The sequence below is a fragment of the Lineus longissimus genome, chromosome 6, assembly GCF_910592395.1.
Source record: "Lineus longissimus chromosome 6, tnLinLong1.2, whole genome shotgun sequence".
NCBI classification, from domain to species: domain Eukaryota; kingdom Metazoa; phylum Nemertea; class Pilidiophora; order Heteronemertea; family Lineidae; genus Lineus; species Lineus longissimus.
In genome coordinates this window covers 1,124,321-1,147,605 of record NC_088313.1, presented here as the reverse complement: position 1 = coordinate 1,147,605, position 23,285 = coordinate 1,124,321, and the positions used below count along the sequence as shown (strand labels likewise).

At 42.8% G+C, this 23,285-nt stretch overlaps 3 protein-coding genes across 4 annotated transcripts; 1 reads left to right on the top strand and 2 right to left on the bottom strand.

Moving 5' to 3' along the window:
* Positions 1 to 1,000: 1,000 nt before the first annotated feature.
* LOC135489346 (ubiquitin thioesterase ZRANB1-like) lies at positions 1,001 to 9,797 on the bottom strand. The gene is made up of 9 exons (XM_064774659.1): positions 9,715 to 9,797; positions 8,829 to 8,977; positions 7,141 to 8,481; positions 6,876 to 6,947; positions 6,377 to 6,575; positions 6,063 to 6,178; positions 5,664 to 5,789; positions 5,128 to 5,357; positions 1,001 to 4,299 (listed from the first exon to the last, which is right to left on the bottom strand). Exons 3-9 carry the CDS (start codon positions 8,363 to 8,365, stop codon positions 4,078 to 4,080), a joined length of 2,190 nt encoding a protein of 729 aa, XP_064630729.1. The 5' UTR covers positions 8,366 to 8,481; positions 8,829 to 8,977; positions 9,715 to 9,797; the 3' UTR covers positions 1,001 to 4,077.
* A 49-nt stretch (positions 9,798 to 9,846) lies between these two features.
* On the top strand, positions 9,847 to 15,105 carry LOC135489549 (zinc finger protein 84-like). The gene is made up of 4 exons (XM_064774947.1): positions 9,847 to 9,911; positions 10,420 to 11,214; positions 11,817 to 11,946; positions 12,141 to 15,105. The coding sequence occupies exons 2-4, from the start codon at positions 10,420 to 10,422 to the stop codon at positions 14,120 to 14,122; spliced, it is 2,907 nt and encodes a 968-aa protein (XP_064631017.1). The 5' UTR covers positions 9,847 to 9,911; the 3' UTR covers positions 14,123 to 15,105.
* A 1,091-nt stretch (positions 15,106 to 16,196) lies between these two features.
* Positions 16,197 to 22,271, bottom strand: LOC135489127 (major facilitator superfamily domain-containing protein 10-like). 2 transcript variants are annotated; one of them, XM_064774316.1, is made up of 10 exons: positions 22,212 to 22,271; positions 21,688 to 21,947; positions 21,320 to 21,520; positions 20,661 to 20,819; positions 20,042 to 20,233; positions 19,091 to 19,187; positions 18,747 to 18,858; positions 18,364 to 18,563; positions 17,132 to 17,269; positions 16,197 to 16,913 (listed from the first exon to the last, which is right to left on the bottom strand). In XM_064774316.1, exons 2-10 carry the CDS (start codon positions 21,901 to 21,903, stop codon positions 16,804 to 16,806), a joined length of 1,425 nt encoding a protein of 474 aa, XP_064630386.1. In that variant the 5' UTR covers positions 21,904 to 21,947; positions 22,212 to 22,271; the 3' UTR covers positions 16,197 to 16,803. The 2 variants fall into 2 exon arrangements, with proteins under 2 accessions (XP_064630386.1, XP_064630387.1); XM_064774317.1 differs by lacking the exon at positions 22,212 to 22,271 and adding an exon at positions 22,085 to 22,205.
* Between the last annotated feature and the right edge of the window lie 1,014 nt (positions 22,272 to 23,285).

Genomic DNA, 23,285 nt, shown 5'->3' with positions numbered 1-23,285 from the left:
AGCTGTTTCCTACACTGTAAGGAATCTAATTGTACCAGGGCTAGAACTGTACCACTTTACCCTACATTGCATGTCACTTTCTTTTCTATCCATTGTTTCTCAGAATGTAACTCATGCGGAAGAAATATGGGGCAGTTTACGAACAGGTCTATCTCCCTCAGTGAATACACGCATGGAACCAATGTTTCATGTCGCTTTCTCCAGATGAACATCGGAGAAACAACGGACAGAAACTGAGATAAGCAAACGCAGTATCATATAATTCAATGCAAACTTTATATAAGAATATGAAAATCAAACACCCCTCGATATAAAATCTACTGATTTTGTGCTTATCTCTAACTAAATCAGACGCAAAAAGATAAAATAAATACCAGCTATCTTTTTCACTCAAATTATGTGCAGCTTGCTTTTGACACTAAGATTGATCATGTTTTTAATCGGTATTAGAGATGTGGAGAAATCCAATGTTACTGACTTCGCAAGCGCTTCTCTTTCACCAGAGTCACATCAACGACGTCCACGACGTACATGTCACAAAACAACGCAGTTGATTGCCTAATTATGCCACTTTCTCCACCTCCCTGCCGCTACTCGATACAGACTAGTTGCTCAATCAAAACAGCTACATCTGAAAAATGTCAAATCTAGCAACATGCCCTACTCATTCCAAGCCTTTCAATTACATGGAGACCTCTACACCCTGTATTTTTTTAGCCTATTTTGGGGACATGTTTTTATTTCTTTTTAGCTTAATTTGGGGACATTTCGTCGTGCCAATTTGCCTGAACATTGACGTCCTTATTGACTGACATTGTCACGTGCACCTGAAAACTCATAATTTTAGGATGAAAAGTATCAAATTAGGCCATTTAGGATGATATTTGGTCATTTAAGGTGTCAAAAACGCTTCAGGGGTCAAATTACACCTTTAAAAAAAAAAAAAAAAATTTTTTTTTTTTTTCTATTTTTGGGACATTTTTCTATTTTTGGGACATTTTCAGGGCCTAATTTGGGGACATGCCAAATTTCCTACACCGTATAGCGGTGTGAAAATGATGTAATCGAAAGGCCTGCATTCTACCTCCTTGCTAAGTAGCTTTTTGAGACAAAATTATGTTCTAAATCCACAAGGTACAACAGCACACAAAATGTCAATTATATGATGAACAATAAAAGGTTGCGCGTTTGGTATTGATATCACCATTCATAGTTTACATAACAATGCTACCTTCATTCAGTAAAAATGCCCAGTTCTATATAGGCCTACCCCAGAAATACTTAGAGATCTTATAAGAAGGGCTTAGAGAATGCATTCCGGCAAGCCTACTGTAAGGGATCTAACAGGACATTGAACCGGTTGTCCCCAGCATATTTCCGAGGGGCTAAAATCATCAAGACACAGATCCAGAGAGATGAAGTTTTCAAACAGTTTTTTTCAGTAAAAGAACAACACTGTATTTGACATTATGCCCCCGCCCCCGCCCTCTCCAACGTCTGGGATCCGTGCTCGTGACATCACAACATCACATACCATTCGTCATACATATCAAAATCTAGAGAAAAATACCAGTAATCCATTGATAAGCCCCAGGAGGGAATTGTCAAAATAAGACATATTTACGAAACACCCCAAATTATTTGAAATTGTTCTGACTAGATTTGCACATTGAAATAAAATGTTTTCGTGGTGAAAATCACACCACTCTAGCACTTCACTGTTTTGCAATAAGAAACCCAAAATAGAATTATCTGAAAATCAACATTTGTATCACACCATAATTTCTAAACAGGCATACCGTAGGCCTTCTATTTCATATCTAAAATTGTTCCCACAAATATTACTTCCCTTCTATCTATTTCATAACCGACCTGTAACTGGACAGGTGACATACCAATACATTCATCCCATTCAGTATCTTTGTACATTTCATACATGTTGTGATCAGTCGGGCAAAGACCCATCCTTGACAGAGAAATCGTAGCCTGATCAAGCTATCGCCAGCCAATCAGTCTGCGTTTGCCTCGAGGCCTACTACACCTGACTAATGATTGAGAAGTTTATATTTAAAACAACTGTATAAAGTCAACAACTGAGGCTTCTATCATTATAGGACAGACAAACTTATTTATCTCAAACTGACGTTTTCTTCAACAATTATAAACTCCACCAGAGTGATTTAGTAAAAGAAGCGATGATTTGCCGCTTGAGTTTGGTATATTTTGATTGCCATGTACAGCAGCATTCGCCCTCTGTTGAAGAATCAAGCCTTACGAAAATAACATTTTAAAGTCTTCCTCATATAGAGCTGCTCCTCATAGTGAAGGGTACAACAGGCATACGACACATTTGTCTTAAAGTGAACGTTGTACAAGCAATACAATGCTCCCGCATCAGTCGGTATCAGAGCAACTGATGCATCATCAAGTGAGGTGCTGATAGGAACCATCACAGGCCCTATTGCCCACATGTTCATCAGGCCAGCTTACTGATCTTCACCAGACTTATAAACAGGAAATGACAAGGTTCATCTTCACCACCCGAGAAAATGTAAAAAGACAGCCGAGATGCTGGTTGTGCGAAATCCCCTTTAACATCAGACACTCAACAGCAGAGAGAAACTGTTCGTCCAGATTTCACCCAAAATTGATGGCCACACTTCAGTCGTGGGGTACAGAATTCAACTGACAGCTGCTTTCACATTTCATACTCCAATACTACAGATATATTGTGAGTGATTATTTCATGAGCACTATAGAGCTGCCTCATAAAGGAATATGAATAACATGTAGACATCTGAGAAATGAAATTTTCAGTCAAAGATCTACTGACACAGGTCCAATTACATTCATAAAACTTCTCTACAATACAATCAGACACGACCAAATGAAACTTTGCAGCAAAACAAATTGGCAACACTTTTTCGCACGGATGAAAGTTATTGTCGTATTTGTTTTGCAACAGAACTTTATACACTGGGCCATCATGGGTTCCAAGTTAAAACCCCCAGCTGTACACACTATCACACGGAGCTACTGCACCAAACTAGCACTAGATCATAGGCATTTATTTATCCCAATATCATGGCCACTCACTACTGAGAAGTAATATACTCTATTTTGAATTCTTTCAATACGGGTCCAGAGTTGATTTAGCAGGGCAGTGGGCCACTGCTCCCGAACTCTAGTCTCAACCTCGTCCCCTGTCCACCCTAACACAGAATGATACCATTGGACTATTCTTGCTGTCTGTATGGCACTGTACGCATGTCTGAAGTGAGTTTATTCAACCTCGATGTGGAACTTGTTTGGCAGCCAACATTCACACAAGACACATTCGTATATTCACAATACACATACCGATATATATAGAGATTTATAATATACACGTATATAATTATAACCCTGGGAATTATAATTTGAAAATATGACATAGTTTATCAACAGTGATTAATACCTGATAGTATTAGAATGGATCAGACACATCACACTTTGACTCTGTTTCCCAACTTGCCAAGAATCAGACTGGCCTTCCAAGTTGACGAGTTGGCCTTTTCTTGTCCACCTTGGGAGAGGAGAAAGTTTTTCAACAAAATCGGGTTTAAAGTTTACCCTTCCCGATCAGAAATAATGTACAGTGGAACCTCCCTTAGCGGACACCTCTCTATTAAGGACAACCTCTCAATTAAGGACACTAGTTTTGGTCCAAAATAGGTTGTTTCCATTCAACTTGACCTCTCTAATCAGGACACCTCTCTATTGAGGACAGCACTTGTCAGTCCCGAGGGTGTCCTTAATAGAGAGGTTCTACTGTAGTTTGATCGAATTCAACCATAAATCCATTGAACAATGGCACTTACGTTTGATGACCTTTTTTCGGCGGAGATCGGGGAAACTCATTCCAAAATCAGAAAACAGGTTCACACTCAGGATACATCTAATCCACTCTATTCATATTGTATAACACATCCCAGATCCTGAACCAGCCAGATGTCAAACAGATGTCCACCAGATGTTTCCCAACACAGCATTGTCTTTTGACCAGTTTCTTAAACGGAGATTGTCAATAGATACGCCTCAGTCCTCATCTGATTCACCGTCGCTGTCGAGAGCCTGCACGGGATGCGGTGGGCTGCTGCGCATATTCTGCGCCATGCGCCGATAGAAGTCCAACCACTCATCGACCATTTGTCGTACGAGGACTGGGCGCCGTGCAATCTTCATCTTGGCCACTAGGTGGCCACCGTCTGTCACGCAACAGTCTAACCATTCTTTGAGAATCGCTTCCTCCTTTCCAATCTGGAGAGGAAGAAAACAAGTTGTTATATACAATGTACTCTGAACAGTAGCTCGTGCCAATCGTCTTTGTTCATGACGTTTCAGTCTACACTATACTTTGTCAAGTGTCTAAATGATCCACAGTCCTGAGGACATACAAGTATCACACAAAGAAGGAATTAGTCATTGACACAGAACACCTCAATGTTGAGAGTTATGCAAGTATCAATTCGTGTCTTGTACCCCCCCCTCCTAAAGGGTACGACACCTTATCACCCTATAACGACATCTTAAGGCTCAAGCATCACCCTTTTTTCACCAATGCTACTTTTTCTTTCGTCAAGACATCACCATCAACAATATATCAGTTATCACTGTCATATAAAGTAACCGAACTAATTTTACTGGGTAAGGCTGTATGTTCGACAAGACATCGACACATTAGCATCCTTATTCTTTCCAGCTTCGCCAAATTTTCACTAAAGGAAAAATAAATACTACTCAAGCATCGGCAAAGATTAGTGGTGATAGCTTAACTACCCTTGAGGAGGGGGGGGGGGGGGGGACAAGAAACGAATTGATACTTGCATTAATCAAAGGTAAGGTCAAAGTACAGGTAAGCTGTTGGTATGAGTTCAGAGAGGCCTAATCTTCATGTGTACAGCCTCAATCAGTCTTTTTCTAATCGTATGTTTAGTATTATGACTTCAACCCAATAGACTGAATGTCACCTGTTATTTTGTTTTCATCGGCTGCTGATTTTGGGTCCTATTGGTGTTTGACCAGGCGTTTAGCAAGTGGTCTGCATGTTTCAGTATTTGACTTGCCGAGGCGATGTGTGAATCTTACCTGAGCTGGAGACAGGAAGTTGACAGGCAGTAGTTTCCCCTCGCTGTCGATGAGTGGTAGATAGGTGATCTGTGTATCGTTGCTGCTCTCGATGTTGGAGCTAGCCCCGATGTTCCGGTCGTTGTCCGTCTCCATGGGAACAAGGGCAGAGAAGTGACCCCTGGTGTAGCCAAGAGCGATGGGAGACTTGTAACAGAAGCTTGCCTCCCAGAGTAATGGCAAATAGACACCTGCAATACAAACACATACATTTGATAAAAGTTCTGGACATTCAGATTAACATTCGTTTTCAACTTTCTAAGGCACCTCTCCTGTGAACAACACAAACTGAGTTTTGTCCCTTCAGAGGTCTCCAGTCACCTCCATTGACAGTCGGAGAGACATACCATCACTCTCGATGACATCAAGATTTCGGATGCTTAAAGCAGGCAGGATAGCTGAAACACTGAAACAGGGGAGGCCACAACACCTGATGCGTTCGACATTAAGAAGAAAACTCAATTACAACCAACGTGTTTTAGAATTGCTGTCCTCACCTTGAAATCGTGCATACCCCAAAGTCTCTCCTCTGAAACTCTTCACAAATTTGACTCCATAGACTATGATCGGCCGGCGCAGAATGTGAGCCAGCGCAAAGATATGCGTCTGCTCAAGTGAAGCACCTGGAATAGAACCGTCAGAATACAGTGTCTGCTCGGTATAAACATGCATCGGAAGATAATATCATGATGGTTAGAGTGTCAGGAGTGGGAGCTCGTCGGTTCAAATCACAGAAAGATCACTCTGAAGAATCCTTGAGCAAGACACCCTCTTCGTCCTTCCTGGATGTCATTAGAAAATGAAAGTTGCAAGTGCCAAGGCAAACATAAGACTCTCATCCAAGTGGACAATAGGTCAATAGCAGAGGAAATGATGAAAAAACCTGATTGATATACCTGGTTGGCTGGCAAGACTGAGCAGGATGGCCCAGTCTTTCTGCCACTGGCTCTCATCAAGTGAATACAGAGATTGAGCCTGCATAGATTCAAATTCTTTCCATCGAGGATAAAACCTGAAAGAGACAAATGTAAATTGGCTGACTTGACTTGATGACGGATGAATTATCAATCTTCTGTTAAACTCCTTGAAATCTGTGGTCCCTGCCAGAGAAAGTTCCCCACCTTGAAGAATCAGTTGAGGAAGGTTCTGTCTAGACATTTTGGTGAAACTTTGAATGAAACTGGTGCTGGAATGATTGCTGTTGACTTACATGTTTACGCCCTCGCTGAGACTGTCACTGAGCGCTCGGCGCAGCGCATTGTCACGGTCGAAAATGCCCCACGTGGCCTGGAAGACCGAGTCGAGTAAACAGTCTCCGGCCGTGCGATTCCACAGTGAATAAAGACGACTGCCGAGACGCGTTGTCAACTCATGACTCCAGTTGATGATGGGCTCCTCCACTTCAAGTTCTGAAAGGTAAGGGAGATCTATAATGGATCAGCCTTGATAAGAGATCTATAATGGATCAGCCTTGATGAGAGATCTATAATGGATCAGCCTTGATGAGATCTATAATGGATCAGCCTTGATAAGAGATCTATAATGGATCAATCTTGATAAGAGTAAGGGATTAGGGAGATAAGTGGCAAAGTTGTTTGAGGGCAAAGCTCATTATCAGGAGGTTCTAGGTTCAACACTTGAAGGCAGCTCATTGTAGTGTACATGTATGTGCTCAAAAAGAAGAATGCAATATGGATGCCAACACTTGCCTTTCTGTACATCTCCATCCAACAGCTCATCAAACAATTGCTTCTGGACAGGTCGTGGCAAATCTTCTATTTCTGAAATGAACACAGAGAAGAGTAAGTACCACATACATGTATTGTATAGCATATCTGTCACATCAATTTTCAGGGAAGAAATCTTTGCTTGTCTCCTGTTGTGTTTACTATGGATGTTATTTCAACTGACCAATGTTTTTAAAACACACCCACACCAAGAATAGATTGTATTATTATATGGTTTCTACTTCACCTGCTGGCAGTGCAAACGTGACACACTCGGTGAGGAAGTAACACGGGAAGTCTCCCTTTCGCTGCCTCATCGACGCGGCAACATCCCGCCGCACTTCAGCCGCCAGATCAGGACTAATATGGGATGGCACTCGCTTGACGGCTTTACATGGCGCCTCTGTCTGTGTCAACAACAACGCCAATATATCCTCCCGTTGAAATCTCACTGCGATATGAACTAACGTATACCCGCGTTCAAATGCGCTCGGGCGATTTAAGACGATCACTTCCTCTTGAGTGAGTTGGCGGCTCGTATCACCCTCCGACGACAGGTAGGCCTCAACAGGACGAGCGTCACCGTCCACGATGCCCTGACACGCATTCAGCCACAGCCAATCAGATTCACGCATTCGATTACGTATCTGTTTTAACTTTCTGTCGCCGACGCGATTGTTCTCTTCATGGCCTTTTAGTGAGGCTGTCGCCCCTGCCAGTTGTTCAATGCTTTCCGCGTGAGCCGAACTTGGCGACGATAAATTAGGTGTGCTGCCACGTTTGTTCGAGTTCCTATCATCATCCGGTGAAATGATCTGAGGACTATGGCCTCCCGTCGCACCTAATTCAAACAGTTTGGGTTTAGAAGCTGCGCATATGACACATTTTTGCGATTTAGGCCAGTTGTCGTAAGTGCAAGACTTACAGGTCCATTTGCCCTGTTTACTGGCGACAATACGATTTTTCCCATTGTTAATTTCCTTCGCCGACTCTGGTGACGTTGGCGAGGGTTTTCTTGCCGAAGCTTTGTGCGACCCCTCAGCGATGTTCACATTCACACTCAAGGGAGACAGCTGGCGCTCCTGAGAGGGCGATGCCATCGGCGACATCTTTAATCTTGGCGTCATGCATTGGACACATCGCTGTGTCCTTGGCCAGTTTAGGTATGTACAAACCGAACATGACCACTTGCGAGTCGGATCAAAGCTATTACACGAAGGTATCGCACTAGAACTCGTCGAGCACCCAGTCGGAGATGACGTGCCGCTCGTTGGAGACGCCCTGGATGAACTACTAGAAGCTGCCGGACTAACCAATGGCGCCATCTTATAGATGTCCTTATCACTATCCATGGCGGCCTGCGAAATCAACTTTGGTGGCCTCGGCGCCTGACAAAGCACACATTTCTTCGATGCCGGCCAATTTTCATACGTGCAATAATCGCATGACCACTTTTCACCTTCTGGTTCCATTTTGAGAGTTCTTCTCCTGCGCTAGTTTAGCTGATTTAGACGACTGGTCGCAATGAAGAACAGTCACAATCTCCTATCTTATCACTTTGAAATCTTGATATCATTGACTGCACCACCTGCAAAAAAGGAAAGGAAGATTTTGAACCCTGCTTTCCTTAATTTGTGCTCAAAAGACTAATCCGTATCCAACTGTGATTTCATCGAGATTGTGCAAAAAAACAGTCTTTGCCGCCAAAAATCAGACTATTTGGTATAATCAGTGAGTAACTTAATCTCTGAACATCATTTAAAGATGTTAAGGAGCATACTTGGCAATCCTAACCTCCAGAAAATGCTGCAGAAGGGTCAAACACCAACCAAACAAGAACAAGTCTCGACTCGATCCTGTATTGGGCGCCCACTACATACACCATAAACAGCATGACTGTTAAACGGTGTGTAGCGTAATTGAGACTTCACCTACCTGGTTAATCCTCAGCACCAGCCTTGAATGGTGCAGCCAAATTCTGTGTCAAGATTTACAAGTCCTTGACTGCCTGATCAATGTCATAGATCTGTATTCAAATTGTTCAATGTCATTGATCTGTATTCAAAATGTTCCAGTTATTCACCCTGAAAATTAACAGACAACATCATGACTGAGTCCTGTTGACCGAATGAAAGGATAGAAAACAAAATTTAGTTTTATCTACTAGTTCGCAAGGACGTCCTTTACTACGAAAGGTCCACACTCTTAATTGAGAACAACGACGTTTACATAAATGTTGCCACTCATTGGCTATTTTCTTGCTTTCCTTTCCCATGGTTTGCATCATGGCAGCGGCTTATTGCATTGTTGGCTTAGGCCTTCTGACGTGTTCTGTCCGACAATGCGCATTTGTTTTGTTCGGCCGTTTGGGTCCTGGTTCATGACACGTCATTGCTCACGATGCAAGACGACATTGTGCGTCACAAACAGAGGACGTTAAAATGATAACATGAAAACGTTCATGACTGATTCTTGAAAGGTCGCATGAGAGGTTTACGGTTCAGAGACCTCGATCATCGATCAATCTGCAGTCCACACTTCTTCTTGTTTATTCTTCATTCATTAACGGCACAATTTAGCTAATTACCAGATTCCAGCAGAACTAAAAGGCTTGACTCTGCCCATCCAAAATAATGTTCAGGTCTTGTTTTGTTATGCATGATTGATTTTTCATGAGAAAATTTCTAATCCAGCAAAATATAAACACAACATTCAAGGACAAACTTGCACCATTTGGGATAGTTAATTCCGCCTGAAACTTAACATGCACAACAATTAACAAGTGTACTAAGTAATGAAATACAAAATAAACCCTTATTACATCTAGAATCCGAGAATTATTGGGGTTTTGCTGGACCTTTTTAGAGCAAAACAAGAAATGTCAACACAACGACCTCCATTTTGATACGTGACGTCATTTTCCCAATTTCGCTGTGAATGCGCATGCGCAGGGATCCTCAATGGCTGCCGGTGCACAAGGAATTTTCGTATTTTCAACTGCTTGGTTCAACTCATAAGGTACTTTACTGAAGTGCGATTTTCATTTAAATCAATTCTTACGTATAAAAAGATATCTAACTACCAAAATATTAGAGTTGTTTGTAATTTTTATCCCGCCAAAGGACAATAATCGGGCCAAGAGATGGGTCTTCATACTGTCCATTTCCAAAACAAAACACAATCGGTGACAATCAATGTACATACCTCCTGTACATCCATGCATGCATGCACAGCACAGCCACATGCATGCATGCTCTGAGTCTGACCGACTGGTATGCGAAGGCTCACGTACAGATATCACAAACAAAGTCGGACTTTTCGTATATCAATTTTCATGTGATGTGGGCTTGTGTTCAGACTCTAAACAGGAACGAAAGTGTCGTAGACGTAGGCTTTTCTTCAGCGTATCGCCTGTCGGCAAGCATGTCACAACTTTGAAAACATACGATGCGGTCAGTGGTGACTGGTGAGTCCGAAATTGTTACATCCGTTCAGTGCACAAACTAACTGTATTGTGTCATTTCAGATGGATCTCCAAATACCGCAGATGCCGCTCCTGCCGGCACAGAACACCGGGACAAGCCTCCATGTCGTATCTCAACCTAATCTCTCGGATATACTGCAGAAGCTTCTAATCAGGAACATATCCAAACTATGTCGTGATTATGTCAAGTTCATTCATTTTGTTCACGTGACCGGGAGCATCAAATTAAACATTGATAATAAGGACTACGTCAAGATTGACCTCAATAACTCTGTGGATCATATTCCTCCAAATGTGACCCTCAGTCGGAAAGGCCGCCCTCCGAGCGTTGGTAACTATCATAATCAGACAGCAGAGACACAAAACAACATTGGTCTACCTCAATCATCGACTGTGACAAATCAACCGGACAATAACGTCAACATGCAGGGCACGAGTTTTTTGACGTCACAAATCGGTCACGAGTTAGTTCAACAGTATATGTGTGGAGATCCATTAAAGACGGTCAGTGCGACCGACGTCCAACAGACTTTGAATCAGGATAATCATCAGAATCAGAATGTTGCTGTTGGGACGCCAGACGTGAGTCAACCAAATGCCTCGGCTGGTCTGCCAAATACCACGGCCGATCTTGGTGTTTCTGTTGTTGCTGGTCTCGATGTATCAGCAGATCTTGACTCAAGTGGAGAGAATGTGTCCGTGTTCCCTGAACTTTATGAAAAGGTCAAGATGACAATGTCGACGATGTCGAAAAAAATTGGTATCGCGATGAAGAAAGAGGATGGTGATGATGGGGAAGAGGAGGAGAAAGATGATGAGGAAGCAGAACCGTCACAGGTTTGTACCACTTTGATCCTGTGGTTTTTGCGGTGTCTCTGGCCACAAAATGTTTCCAAATTATCAGCAAAATTATCCAGATTGGCCGATCTGAGCATCCAGATTGACTGATCAGAGTATCCAAATTGGCTGATCTAAGTATCCAGATTGGCTGATCTAAGTATGCAGATTGGCTGATCTAAGTATCCAGATTGGCTGATCTGAGCATCCAGATTGGCTGATCAGAGTATCCAGATTGGCTGATCTAAGTATGCCGATTGGCTGATCTAAGTATGCCGATTGGCTGATCTAAGCATCCAGATTGGCTGATCTGAGCATCCAGATTGACTGATCAGAGTATCCAGATTGGCTGAACTTAGTATCCAGATTGACTGATCAGAGTATCCAGATTGGCTGATCAGAGTATCCAGATTGGCTGATCAGAGTATCCAGATTGGCTGAACTAAGTATCCAGATTGGCTGAACTAAGTATCCAGATTGGCTGAACTAAGTATCCAGATTGACTGATCCGAGTATCCAGATTGCACAAGATGATTTTCTATTGCCTGAAAGCTCGAGACCACAGATTCGTTTTCAAACTCGTAGTGTGTTTAATATTTTAGGTTGAATCAGACTTGGAAGCAGATCTGCTTGGTGATGAAATTGATGAGGGGGACACAGAGATTGACGATGATGACAAGGATGAAGATTACGTGGCAGAGGAAGTGGAGCCTGTCAAAAAGAAACTCAAAGGTTGGTACCAGCATCTCAGCAGCAGGAACCAATCGGCACCTTCGCCGTAAAACTCGAGAGACAGTGGGAAACTTGATGTTTATTAATCCCATTTACAAATGGGCGGATTTCTGGTGGCCCCTGAGCCCAAACAGACAGCATAGAGTTGGAAAGCCCAATATGTTGAAAATCAACAAATTTTGTTTCCTTTTCAGGTTCAAGACGTGTGACTCGGCTTTCAACTAAAAAAGCCAACAAAACTAAAAAGGTTAAGGAGGAAATGGATTCGGACAAAGATCAAGATGATGTGAAAATAGAAGATGCAAAACACAAATGTCCCGACTGTCCATATCGTACAAACCATAGCGGTCATTTCCGCGATCATAAAAACCGCCATTCTGGAAACAAGCAGCACAAATGTCTGAAATGTGACAAGTGTTTTGTTCGCCAGGACGATCTGAAACGTCACATGAAGAGTCACGGCATGAAACAACACTGTGACATATGTGACGAGGACTTCGCTAAAACATCTGAGTTAAAATCGCACTTCAGAACTGTTCATCAGAAGAAGTTGATTCCGTGTGAAGTGTGCAAGCAGTATTTCAAGTCGCGTCAAGACATGCGCCAACACGTCCAGGATGCACATAATCATATTTGTTCAATTTGTGGTGAATCCTTCTCAAAGATTATGAAGCTGAAACAGCACAGGAACTCAGTCCATTTGCAAGAAACGTTGAATTGTACGATCTGTGGGCGGAAATGCCCAACGAAATCTGCCCTGCGGAAGCATATCCATCGCCATAATGACACTAATCGTCACCAGTGTGAAATCTGTGGCAAGTCGTTCACTGCACAGAGCACTCTGTATCATCATCGCCGCGGTGTCCACGGTGACGTGAAACCGTACGAATGCGAGCAGTGTGGCATGGGATTCAATTTCCACCACAGTCTCAAACTTCACATACTCCGCCACAAAGGCATACGGCCGTTCAAATGCCAGCAGTGCTCCAAAACCTACCTCACGTCGACCCATCTCCGCAGTCACGTTGAAGCTGTGCATCGTCAGGATAAACGATACTCCTGCTCGACGTGTGGCAAGTCGTTTCCATACGAGAATAGTTTGAAAATGCATATGATGTTACATAGTGGCAAACGGCCGTACAGCTGTGAGGTGTGTCAGCGTGGGTTCGTTAGCAAGAGTGCTCTCAAAACACATGAGGCATCAGCCCATACGTACGGCAAGATGTATCAATGTGACATCTGTCAAAAGACGTACAAAACAGAGATGTTGTTACGGGCACATCGGCGTCGCCATACAGACGATGGGGCGCGATTCATGTGCGATATCTGTGGTCATACGTTTATGTATCGTAGCAATCTAGACGCACACGCAGCGACCCATGGTGACGATCGTAAGTACCAGTGTAGCACGTGTGGTAAGTCGTTCAAGACGAATGCCACGCTCTACTCGCATCAGTTAGTTCACAAGACGGACACACCGTTTAATTGTTGCATTTGTAATAAGGGATTCAAAAGTAAGGAGCGCTTAGCAGCCCATGAGAAGCGCCACTCGGGCTTGAAACCATTTTCTTGTGAAATCTGTTCACGTTGCTTCCCGGACAAAGGAGGGTTAACGAAACACAAGAGAACAGTCCATACTGACATCAAACGATTTGTATGCAATGTTTGTGGTAAGGCGTGTTCTCGATCAGATAATTTACGTGTTCATATGAAAACACACGGTGACAGTGGCACGATATCTAAAATTGGCATGGAACTTTTACAGTCTCAAAAGAAACAGATTGCGCAACCGAAGCAGCGTAACATTCAACAACACAGTATGGAACAACAGGTCATGGAGCACCAGCGTAACATGGAGCGGAATATGGTCATGCCACCACCCGATCTAACACCCCCACCGTTACCACCATCACTACCTCATCATCTGACTCACCCCATTGACTTCAAGTCAAACCCAATAGACTTCAAGCAAGCGTTAGAAAGTACTGCCCCTCATATACCGAGCCCCAACTCCCATCATTCAGAGACCCAGTCACCGGCACCGATGATGGCTGTCGTTACGACCAACGCCCAGCCGCAACCCCCACCCCCTATTGAGCATGAATACATCACAGCAGCAAACAGTATGTTGTATATGCAGTATGGTTACTATGGGAACTTCCCCTCAAACTTTTGAAGTGGAAATGGGCATTGAAAGAGGTATACTGCCAACTTGGAGCATGTAGTGCAGGTGGTCAGTATGTACATGTGCACGTACTGTAGAATCGTTCAAGGAGTATTTTGCCGACCTACTTTGTCTTCACTGTATATAATTCCTCAAGTTGTTTCTCTCAGTTTTCTACCTTCGGCTATGGTTTATACGTGATTTGATGGGTAAACCAGTGAAGTACAGTTCGCACTCTGCAGAATACAGTACTTGGTTACTTGGTTACTATCCACTTCAAGAGCTTTCATTTTTTTGGCAGTTTCATACTATCAGTAGTATTCATTTCTGATCTTAGATTTATTAAGTTACATGTATAATGCATCTTACTTTATCTTTGTCGTCAACATTGTTTATTTGGTGAAAAACAGGATTTTGATTTTGAAACAGCCAGGTGTTTTCTCTCTTTACATTTATAATCATTGTGTATCTGATATCGGGAGGGGTTAAAAAGATGATTTGAATATTTTTATCAAACGTGTCACAAAGAGATGAGGTGTTCAGGTTAGAATTGATGACACTTTAGATGAAATATCATTTAAGTGTAAGGAGGTTTCATTGTGTTTGATACAGCTTGGCTGCTTCGTTCAATGATGCCATTGTTTACAATACCAGTATTGACTGACAGTCATTTTCCGTTTGTTACCAGCTGGTGGTGTGGGCTCTAGCATATGTACAGTAAGGGGGAGGTAGTGACAGGCAGGTCAGCCATCGTCTGTGACAGGCGATCAGCCATCGTCTGCTCAAGGACTGAGTTGTTTATTTCTCTAGTATGTTAGTGGATATGCTCCTTTTAAATTACTAATGTCTTACGTATGCACCTTTCATGAATGTATTAGATTATATATACATGTATATATAATCATATTTATTTGAACGCTATCACACCTTGGTATGCGTTCAAGAACTATGAACTATCAATAAATTCATTCTACAAATATAGAGTATTGCAATTACAGGATTTTGTTCTTCAAGTTTTATGACGTCTGCCAGCAAACCATGTGATGTGGTTGTCACTCATCTCGTACCTCTGGTGAGATTTTGTGAATATGATTGGCTGAGAGATGTCATCTGATACTGTGGTATTTGCATTGTGTCTAGGAACAGCAGTCACGATCACTGCATGGAGTCTAGACCAACCAACCCTCCAAACTGTCTGACCAAAGAGAGCAGTTACAATCACTGCATGGAGTCAAGCTAGATACACCCAACCCTCCAAACTGTCTGACCAAAGAGAGCAGTTACAATCACTGCATGGAGTCTAGACCAACCAACCCTCCAAACTGTCTGACCAAAGAGAGCAGTTACAATCACTGCATGGAGTCTAGATACACCGCCTGACCAAAGAGAGCAGTCACAATCACTGCATGGAGTCTAGATACACCGCCTGACCAAAGAGAGCAGTCACAATCACTGCATGGAGTCTAGACCAACCAACCCTCCAAACTGACCAAAGAGAGCAGTCACAATCACTGCATGGAGTCTAGACCAACCAACCCTCCAAACTGACCAAAGAGAGCAGTTACAATCACTGCATGGAGTCTAGACCAACCAACCCTCCAAACTGACCAAAGAGAGCAGTCACAATCACTGCATGGAGTCTAGACCAACCAACCCTCCAAACTGTCTGACCAAAGACAGCAGTTCAAATCACTGCATGGAGTCTAGACCAACCAACCCTCCAAACTGTCTGACCAAAGGGAGCAGTCACAATCACTGCATGGAGTCTAGACCAACCAACCCTCCAAACTGTCTGACCAAAGAGAGCAGTCACTACGTCCCAGGATTAGCAGGAGTCATGACGTCCCTCCCCCTGCTCCAGATAGAATATGAAGTGGGTCTGTCTTGACTCGTATGTCTGGGATGTTTTGATGGGTTACTGCCTGATCTCCCTTATTAGAAAACCTGGCCATTAGGCTTGCGACCTCAATTGGCGCAGTAGTGGCATGTAAGACCCTCATTCTGCCTTGGAGGAACACGCCCTGGAGAATTACTCCTCCAATTAGTGCAGAGCAAGTGCTGAAGAAGAAATCATAACCAAATAATCTGAGGAAAATATGGATGCGTTTATTTTGATAAATAGACAAATATAAGAACATACATTTGATTCGTTGAGCTCTCGTATCAGTTTGTTTACAAAATCATAAATGTTCCCAATGGAAGCTTGTCTTGTCAATAACCTTTAGTAAAATGTAACAACTTATTTTAACATCATAGTCATCATTAAACAGATTGTGTCTGCTTTTAGTAGAGAAATATTACATTTATCATATCAATAAAATACAGAGTTCTTTATTTGACAATATTTTCAAATCAGCTACAGAGACCCAATATTTGGGTTAACAGTTGCACCAACTTTCAGAGACAATAGCCATTGCTAGAATGGCCTCTGGAGCACCCTAATGGATTGAGTATTACATTTGAAGGGGTCCCGGGCAAAACCACCGAAGTCTATTCTGACTGGGGCCGTTTTCCCTTGCATCCCTTCATCTATTACTAAAACAACTAACTACTAACAATAAGCATGAGCTAGAGAGGTTATAAAATATTAGAAATATAATACTTCTAAGACAAAACTACTTCATCACAACCTCATATTAAACCTTATCAAGGGTCTATATTAAATGATTGCTGCATATTTTCACAGATTTCTTCTAATTTTCTTTCATTGTTGTTGGTTTCATCTTCTGCAGGAGGACGAGTGGGAGCAGGAGGAAGACACTTCCCATCATGTAGCATGGCACGGCACCAAAACTCCAGAAAACTGAAAACAAAATGAGCAGCCATTAAAACTCTAAAACGAACCACCTTGCCACAGTCTTGTATCTACAATCGAACCTCTCTAAAAGGACATCCTGTTGTTCTTAATGGAGAGGTGTCCTGACTTCATAGGTGAGATCGGCGAGTTTATGGGTTCGGAAAGATCACTGCTAATACAAAGGACACTTGGTTTCCATTCCTGACAGAAGACTTCTCACTTACCTGTAGATGCCACCACAGGCCCAGCGGCTCTTGCCAAAGCACCAAGAGATCGGAAGATACCAAGCACGGTGCCCTTCTGTTTCTCATCACCGAACGAGGAGACCAGCGTCGTGAGACATGGCACTACCGTGGCTGATGCTGCAATGGGTGGAAATAACAGTCGGAAAGATTCCAGGGCTTTTCAAGTTACAGAGAACATATGTAAAAACAGATGTAGGAGTGCCTGCGGGGGTCTCGATAAGCCCCTGGGGTCTTGATAAGCCACTGGGGACTCGATAAGCCACTGGGGACTTGATAAGCCACTGGGGACTTGATAAGCCACTGGGGACTCGATAAGCCACTGGGGACTTGATAAGCCACTGGGGACTCGATAAGCCACTGGGGACTTGATAAGCCACTGGGGACTTGATAAGCCACTGGGGTCTTGATAAGCCACTGGGGACTTGATAAGCCACTGGGGACTCGATAAGCCACTGGGGACTCGATAAGCCACTGGGGACTTGATAAGCCACTGGGGACTTGATAAGCCACTGGGGACTTGATAAGCCACTGGGGACTTGATAAGCCACTGGGGACTCGATAAGCCACTGGGGACTTGATAAGCCACTGGGGTCTTGATAAGCCACTGGGGACTCGATAAGCCACTGGGGACTCGATAAGCCACTGGGGACTTGATAAGCCACTGGGGACTTGATAAGCCACTGGGGACTCGATAAGCCACTGGGGACTCGATAAGCCACTGGGGACTTGATAAGCCACTGGGGACTTGATAAGCCACTGGGGACTCGATAAGCCACTGGGGACTCGATAAGCCACTGGGGACTTGATAAGCCACTGGGGACTTGATAAGCCACTGGGGACTCGATAAGCCACTGGGGTCTTGATAAGCCACTGGGGACTTGATAAGCCACTGGGGACTTGATAAGCCACTGGGGACTCGATAAGCCACTGGGGTCTCGATAAGCCACTGGGGACTTGATAAGCCACTGGGGACTTGATAAGCCACTGGGGACTTGATAAGCCACTGGGGACTTGATAAGCCACTGGGGACTTGATAAGCCACTAGGGACTTGATAAGCCACTGGGGACTCGATAAGCCACTGGGGACTTGATAAGCCACTGGGGACTCGATAAGCCACTGGGGACTCGATAAGCCACTGGGGACTTGATAAGCCACTAGCTCAGTACTGCCGGTAGATTGTAAGTTATCCTGATACGTCTGATAATCTTACCGAAAGCAAAGAAGAGTAAACCGATGTAAAATACGATTGTATTGGTTGTGCAGCCAATCACAATGAACGAGGGTATGAGGAGCATCATTCCTTGGAAGGCGATCTTTCTCTCGTTGCCCGGCGGGAGTCGCCGCACGTAGCCACCCTGTACCAGAACCATGATCACTCCGATGTAGAAAAACATCTTGCCTTGTTGCATGCTACAATCAGGAACAGAAACTGTTGGTTAACATTTAAAGAGGTATGCGGTTTGTAATTACGGGTGGTCTTCGACGGTCTCCACAGAGGCCTGGATATCTGTGTTTATAATGGAAAATATGACTCGTTACAGGACAACAGCCTTGAACAACCAATGTAAACAAACAAACTATGAATAATCTTACCTATCATATTGAAATCGATTGTGGACTAAGAACGTGAGTGTGAATTCAAGACCCGAGTAGAAAAACAGGTAGAGGAAATAGACAAGGCCGTACCGCCTCAAGGAGGACAGATCTGAAATAGAAACAAAGAGGTGATATTTCAAATCCTTCCTTGAGATGGTTGGTTTGTTGTAGGGTTTAGGGGGTATGATGTACCTCTATTCAGAGCTCTGCAACACCAGGCCTCTCACTTAAAACATTTGGGACATAACCAGCTGTCCTTAATTTGAGCTAACCGTGATTTCACTGCGTCCACGCCAGACATTTGTCTCTTGGGGGGCTTCAACTGCATATCAATGACATACCTTTTGTATCAATATTATTGACAGCGGCAAACTTGAATAGCGACACTGGATTGATGAACTTCATTGAATCACTTAAACCTGTCACAAGCGAGGGAGCCTGAAAATCAACCAACATTTAGAGAAGTTTAAAACCAATGAGAAATGCTCAGAAGGGAATCCATTATATGACATATTTTGTCACCATGTCCTGTAATGATCACTTGCGACAAAAACCTCTTGTCTGCAGTGGTCATCTCTTGTGTTGATGAGAAGAATAAGTCATTGCTGCGACCTGTAATCGCAGGGGTACATTTCTTAGGTGACAACATGTCTGTCTGACTGTAACTTATTGGGTTTCATGCCTATTTGGCCAATTTTGCTGACTTTTTCACTCTGCTGAATTTTTTGGGCCAATTTAGCTGACTTTTTCACTTTGCTGACTTTTTCACTTTGCTGACTATTTCACTTTGCTGACTTTTTCACTCTGCTGAATTTTTTGGGCCAATTTTGCTGACTTCTTCACTTTGCTGACTTTTTCACTCTGCTGAATTTTTTTGGTCAATTATGCTGACTTTTCACTTTGCCTACTTTTTCACTCTGCTGAATTTTTTGGGCCAATTTTGCTGACTTTTTCACTTTGCTGACTTTTCACTCCGTTGAATTTTTTTTGATCAATATTGCTGATCGACTTCTTCACTTTGCTGACTTTTCACTCTGCTGCATTTTTTTATCACCATTTTGCTGACTTCTTCACTTTGCTGACTTTTCACTCTGCTGAATTTTTTTGATCACCATTTTGCTGACTTCTTCACTTTGCAGACTTTTCACTCTGCTGAATTTTTCTGGTCAATTTTGCTGACTTTTCACTTAACATACAGTAGGTACGGTAAGGTGAAATGAAAGTATTCCAACCAATTCTTTTCAAAAGCATCGCTACCAAACATGACATGGAAACAACGGAAAAAGACTCACCCGTTTCTCCAGCGGTAAAGTCTCCTTGAAGAAAGCGACGATGACGAAGATATCAACCAGTGCGAGGGTGAGGGCAAGAAGAGCTGGCGCCTGGAAGAACAGGTCTTGATCACTGCGTACCAACTTGGCAAAGCCTGCGCCAAGGATCGGCCCGATGATGAACGCTACTGAGAAAGCAATTCCAACCGTCGCCTTAAGAAGAAAAAGACGTATTATAAGAATGATCAATTAAGACTTAAGTTAACTTACAACCTCTCATCTTCTTCTTTGCTGTTAAACTACAGTTGAACCTCTCTATTACGAACACCCACAGGACTGAAAAGTTCTGCCCACAATAGAGAGGCGTCCTGATTAGAGAGGTCAGCATGATTGTGAATGGAAACAACTAATCTGGATCCAAAACTAGAGTTCTTAATAGAGATGCTGTCCTTAATAGAGGGAGGTTCCACAGTAGATGCTCTTTACAGATTCAACTTCTAGCCGTGATTATGTAACATAGATGGTTGCTCCCTAATCGTTAGATCCACCAAGACCTTTCCCATACATAATCAAAAGAAGATGATATTTTTCGTGCGGCCTAATATAAAGGATGTTGTCAAGGCTATTATTACAAACATACCATTCCTTTTCCACGATTTTTCTTGGAGGTGACATCAGCAATGACAGCGGTGCTAACGCTAACATTACCCTTACTGATACCCCCAATGATTCGTGCTATCACGAACAATGTAAAGTTACTGGAGACAGCCCATAATATGTACGAAACACACAGGCCAGACTGAAATGGAAAAAATGTCCTCATTAGGTGAAGATTGGGACTAAAACCGTTGAGGAGATGGGAACGAGGTTCTGCACTTAACATCTATTTGGTAGGGATGTACACATCCGGTAAAGAGGTGATCCAAATTGACCTCTGGAATCAGGACACCTCTCTATTAAGGACAGAATCGGTCAGACCCAAGGGTGTCCATAATATAGAGGTTCTATTGATTAAATAGATCAGATTGAATGGAAATGACAGGTTTATACTGAATCAATGTCTTTAAGAGAGAGGGTGTCCTTAATAAAGAGGTGACCACTAATTTGAGTTTGAGTACCTTTGGGCATTAGATCCTTACAACAGTCAACTCAGTGTTAATGCGATTTGAGAGTTGTGCATTTTTTACAGACATTCTTGGAATCTTCGCCATTTGAAATTGGCTGCAGCTGGATAGTCAACATACAGGTGACATTGAGATTTCTTTTGATGAACCATCTTCGCACAAACGGATTACTTACCAAGCTAAGCAGTAACATAGATTTCCTTCCATATGTGTCTGATGCAGCGCCCACTAGTGGTGATGAGAGGAACTGCAGCAGGGAAAACAGCGAGCCAATCAGCCCCCCAAAAAGGACTGAGTTCCATCGCGGTGTATCGGGGGCACCCACAAACTCTCGGAAGCCTTGGACAGATTGTTGAAGAGTGTTATATGTGACATCCTGAAATAAGAAGACAACACAAAAATTGCCAAATTACATGTACATGTACATTGCATGATTACATGTACATTGCATGATTACATGTACATGTACATGTACATTGCATGATTACATGTACATGTCCATTGCATGATTACATGAAAGAAATTGACAAACTACTGACTTACATTTGCATCTCTTCCATAGTACTCAAGAAGGGAAGGCAGCAACGGGAGAATCATTGTGAAGCCCAGCAGGTCAATCAAGAGCGAGATAAACACAATAAAAACCATCCGGAAATTGTCTTTTTTTGGCTCCGACATGGCGACTCCTTCTGCTCTTGATCCAATAGTCATATTTGACGACTCCTGAATGAATTCACTGGTGTTCTTGTTCTGAGCCATATCACAAGATTGCTTTGTTGAGTATTATCAGATGTTATCACAGTCTGGAAAAGTAGATGATTATATTGATTACACAATCATGTCAAATGATGCAGAGGCCTAGTAGTTCACATTTTATTAGCATGTTTGTGTAATCCTGACCTTATTGTGTGTTTTTATATAATATAAACTTCTCACTTACTTTTGCACCATTTCACGTCAAGAAAAAGTTCCAACTTTACACTTTAAAACATCACACAGGTTAACAGAATTGCATGAACGCTGTTTTCAAGCGGTGAGACCTTTCTAAGATGGTTTATTTCACATACATTTGACAACATTCCTGGAAGACCTTTTCTGGATTTTTGTTGACATTGCTCGTTGTTGATGTCGCTTGTCAAATTCCACCTTAGCCGCCAATTTCGGTGTCCTCAGTTTTAAAACTACAAGCTAATATTATACCGAATGAGGTAAAGACACTTTGAATACTGAATTTACTTTCATTTGCCCATTAGTTGTGAAATTTTTATTGTCCTCTTATCGTTAAAAGTGAATAGTATGAATATTTATTTTTAGCTCCAAAGCACGTGGTAAATGTAAACACAAAAAACTGGCCAATCAAAATCCAGCAACACATACCGCGTGACTGAAGGGCTTTCGCTCCCTGACCTTTTCGCCGCCAGTGGTTTCGCTCCCAGGGACTTTTGTTGGGATTGACCGAGAAAGTGAAGCCTCTTGTGGCCCTGTGGCATTCAATCTTGACACATTGTTAATGGGCTTCAAAGAATTTGTGATCTTGGGCAGGTCACTAATTGTCCAGTTCATTGATTGGTCATCTAGTGTGTGACTTTGGGCAATCAGTATTGTCTAAGTTTCTACGAGTGGTCTACAGTGCGACCTCGGGCAAGTGATTTGGCTACCTATTTGTTGGTTACATGGGTCATCTTGAGCTGGTCATTTGTCTGTTTTGTGATCAAGACCTTGGGCAATTCACTTGTCTATCTTAATGTTTTGCTGGCATTCTGAATTGGCACAAGATTGATACCTGTGTTTATACTTGTATAATCAAATAAAATCTCAGGCAAGTTAACTTTTATCCCAGTGAACAGAGGTGAAGGCCTATTGTCATCTGGAGCTGGAGAGAGATTGTGTGCGCACCACTTGACTATCGGGTAGTTTGGATATCATAGGCCTAACTGTGGAAAAAGTTGTCATATTTTAATTGTCCTTGAGGCTTGGCTATGACCGTAATTAGTCAGTTATTATTCGGCAATACATGTATATATAGCATATATATTTCCTCGAAAATTATAAGAACCACGGGCACAAGAATCAGAATATAAAAAAACCATCACACCGAGATTCGAACCCGGGACGCTCGCATCGAAGGCAGGTGCCTTTAC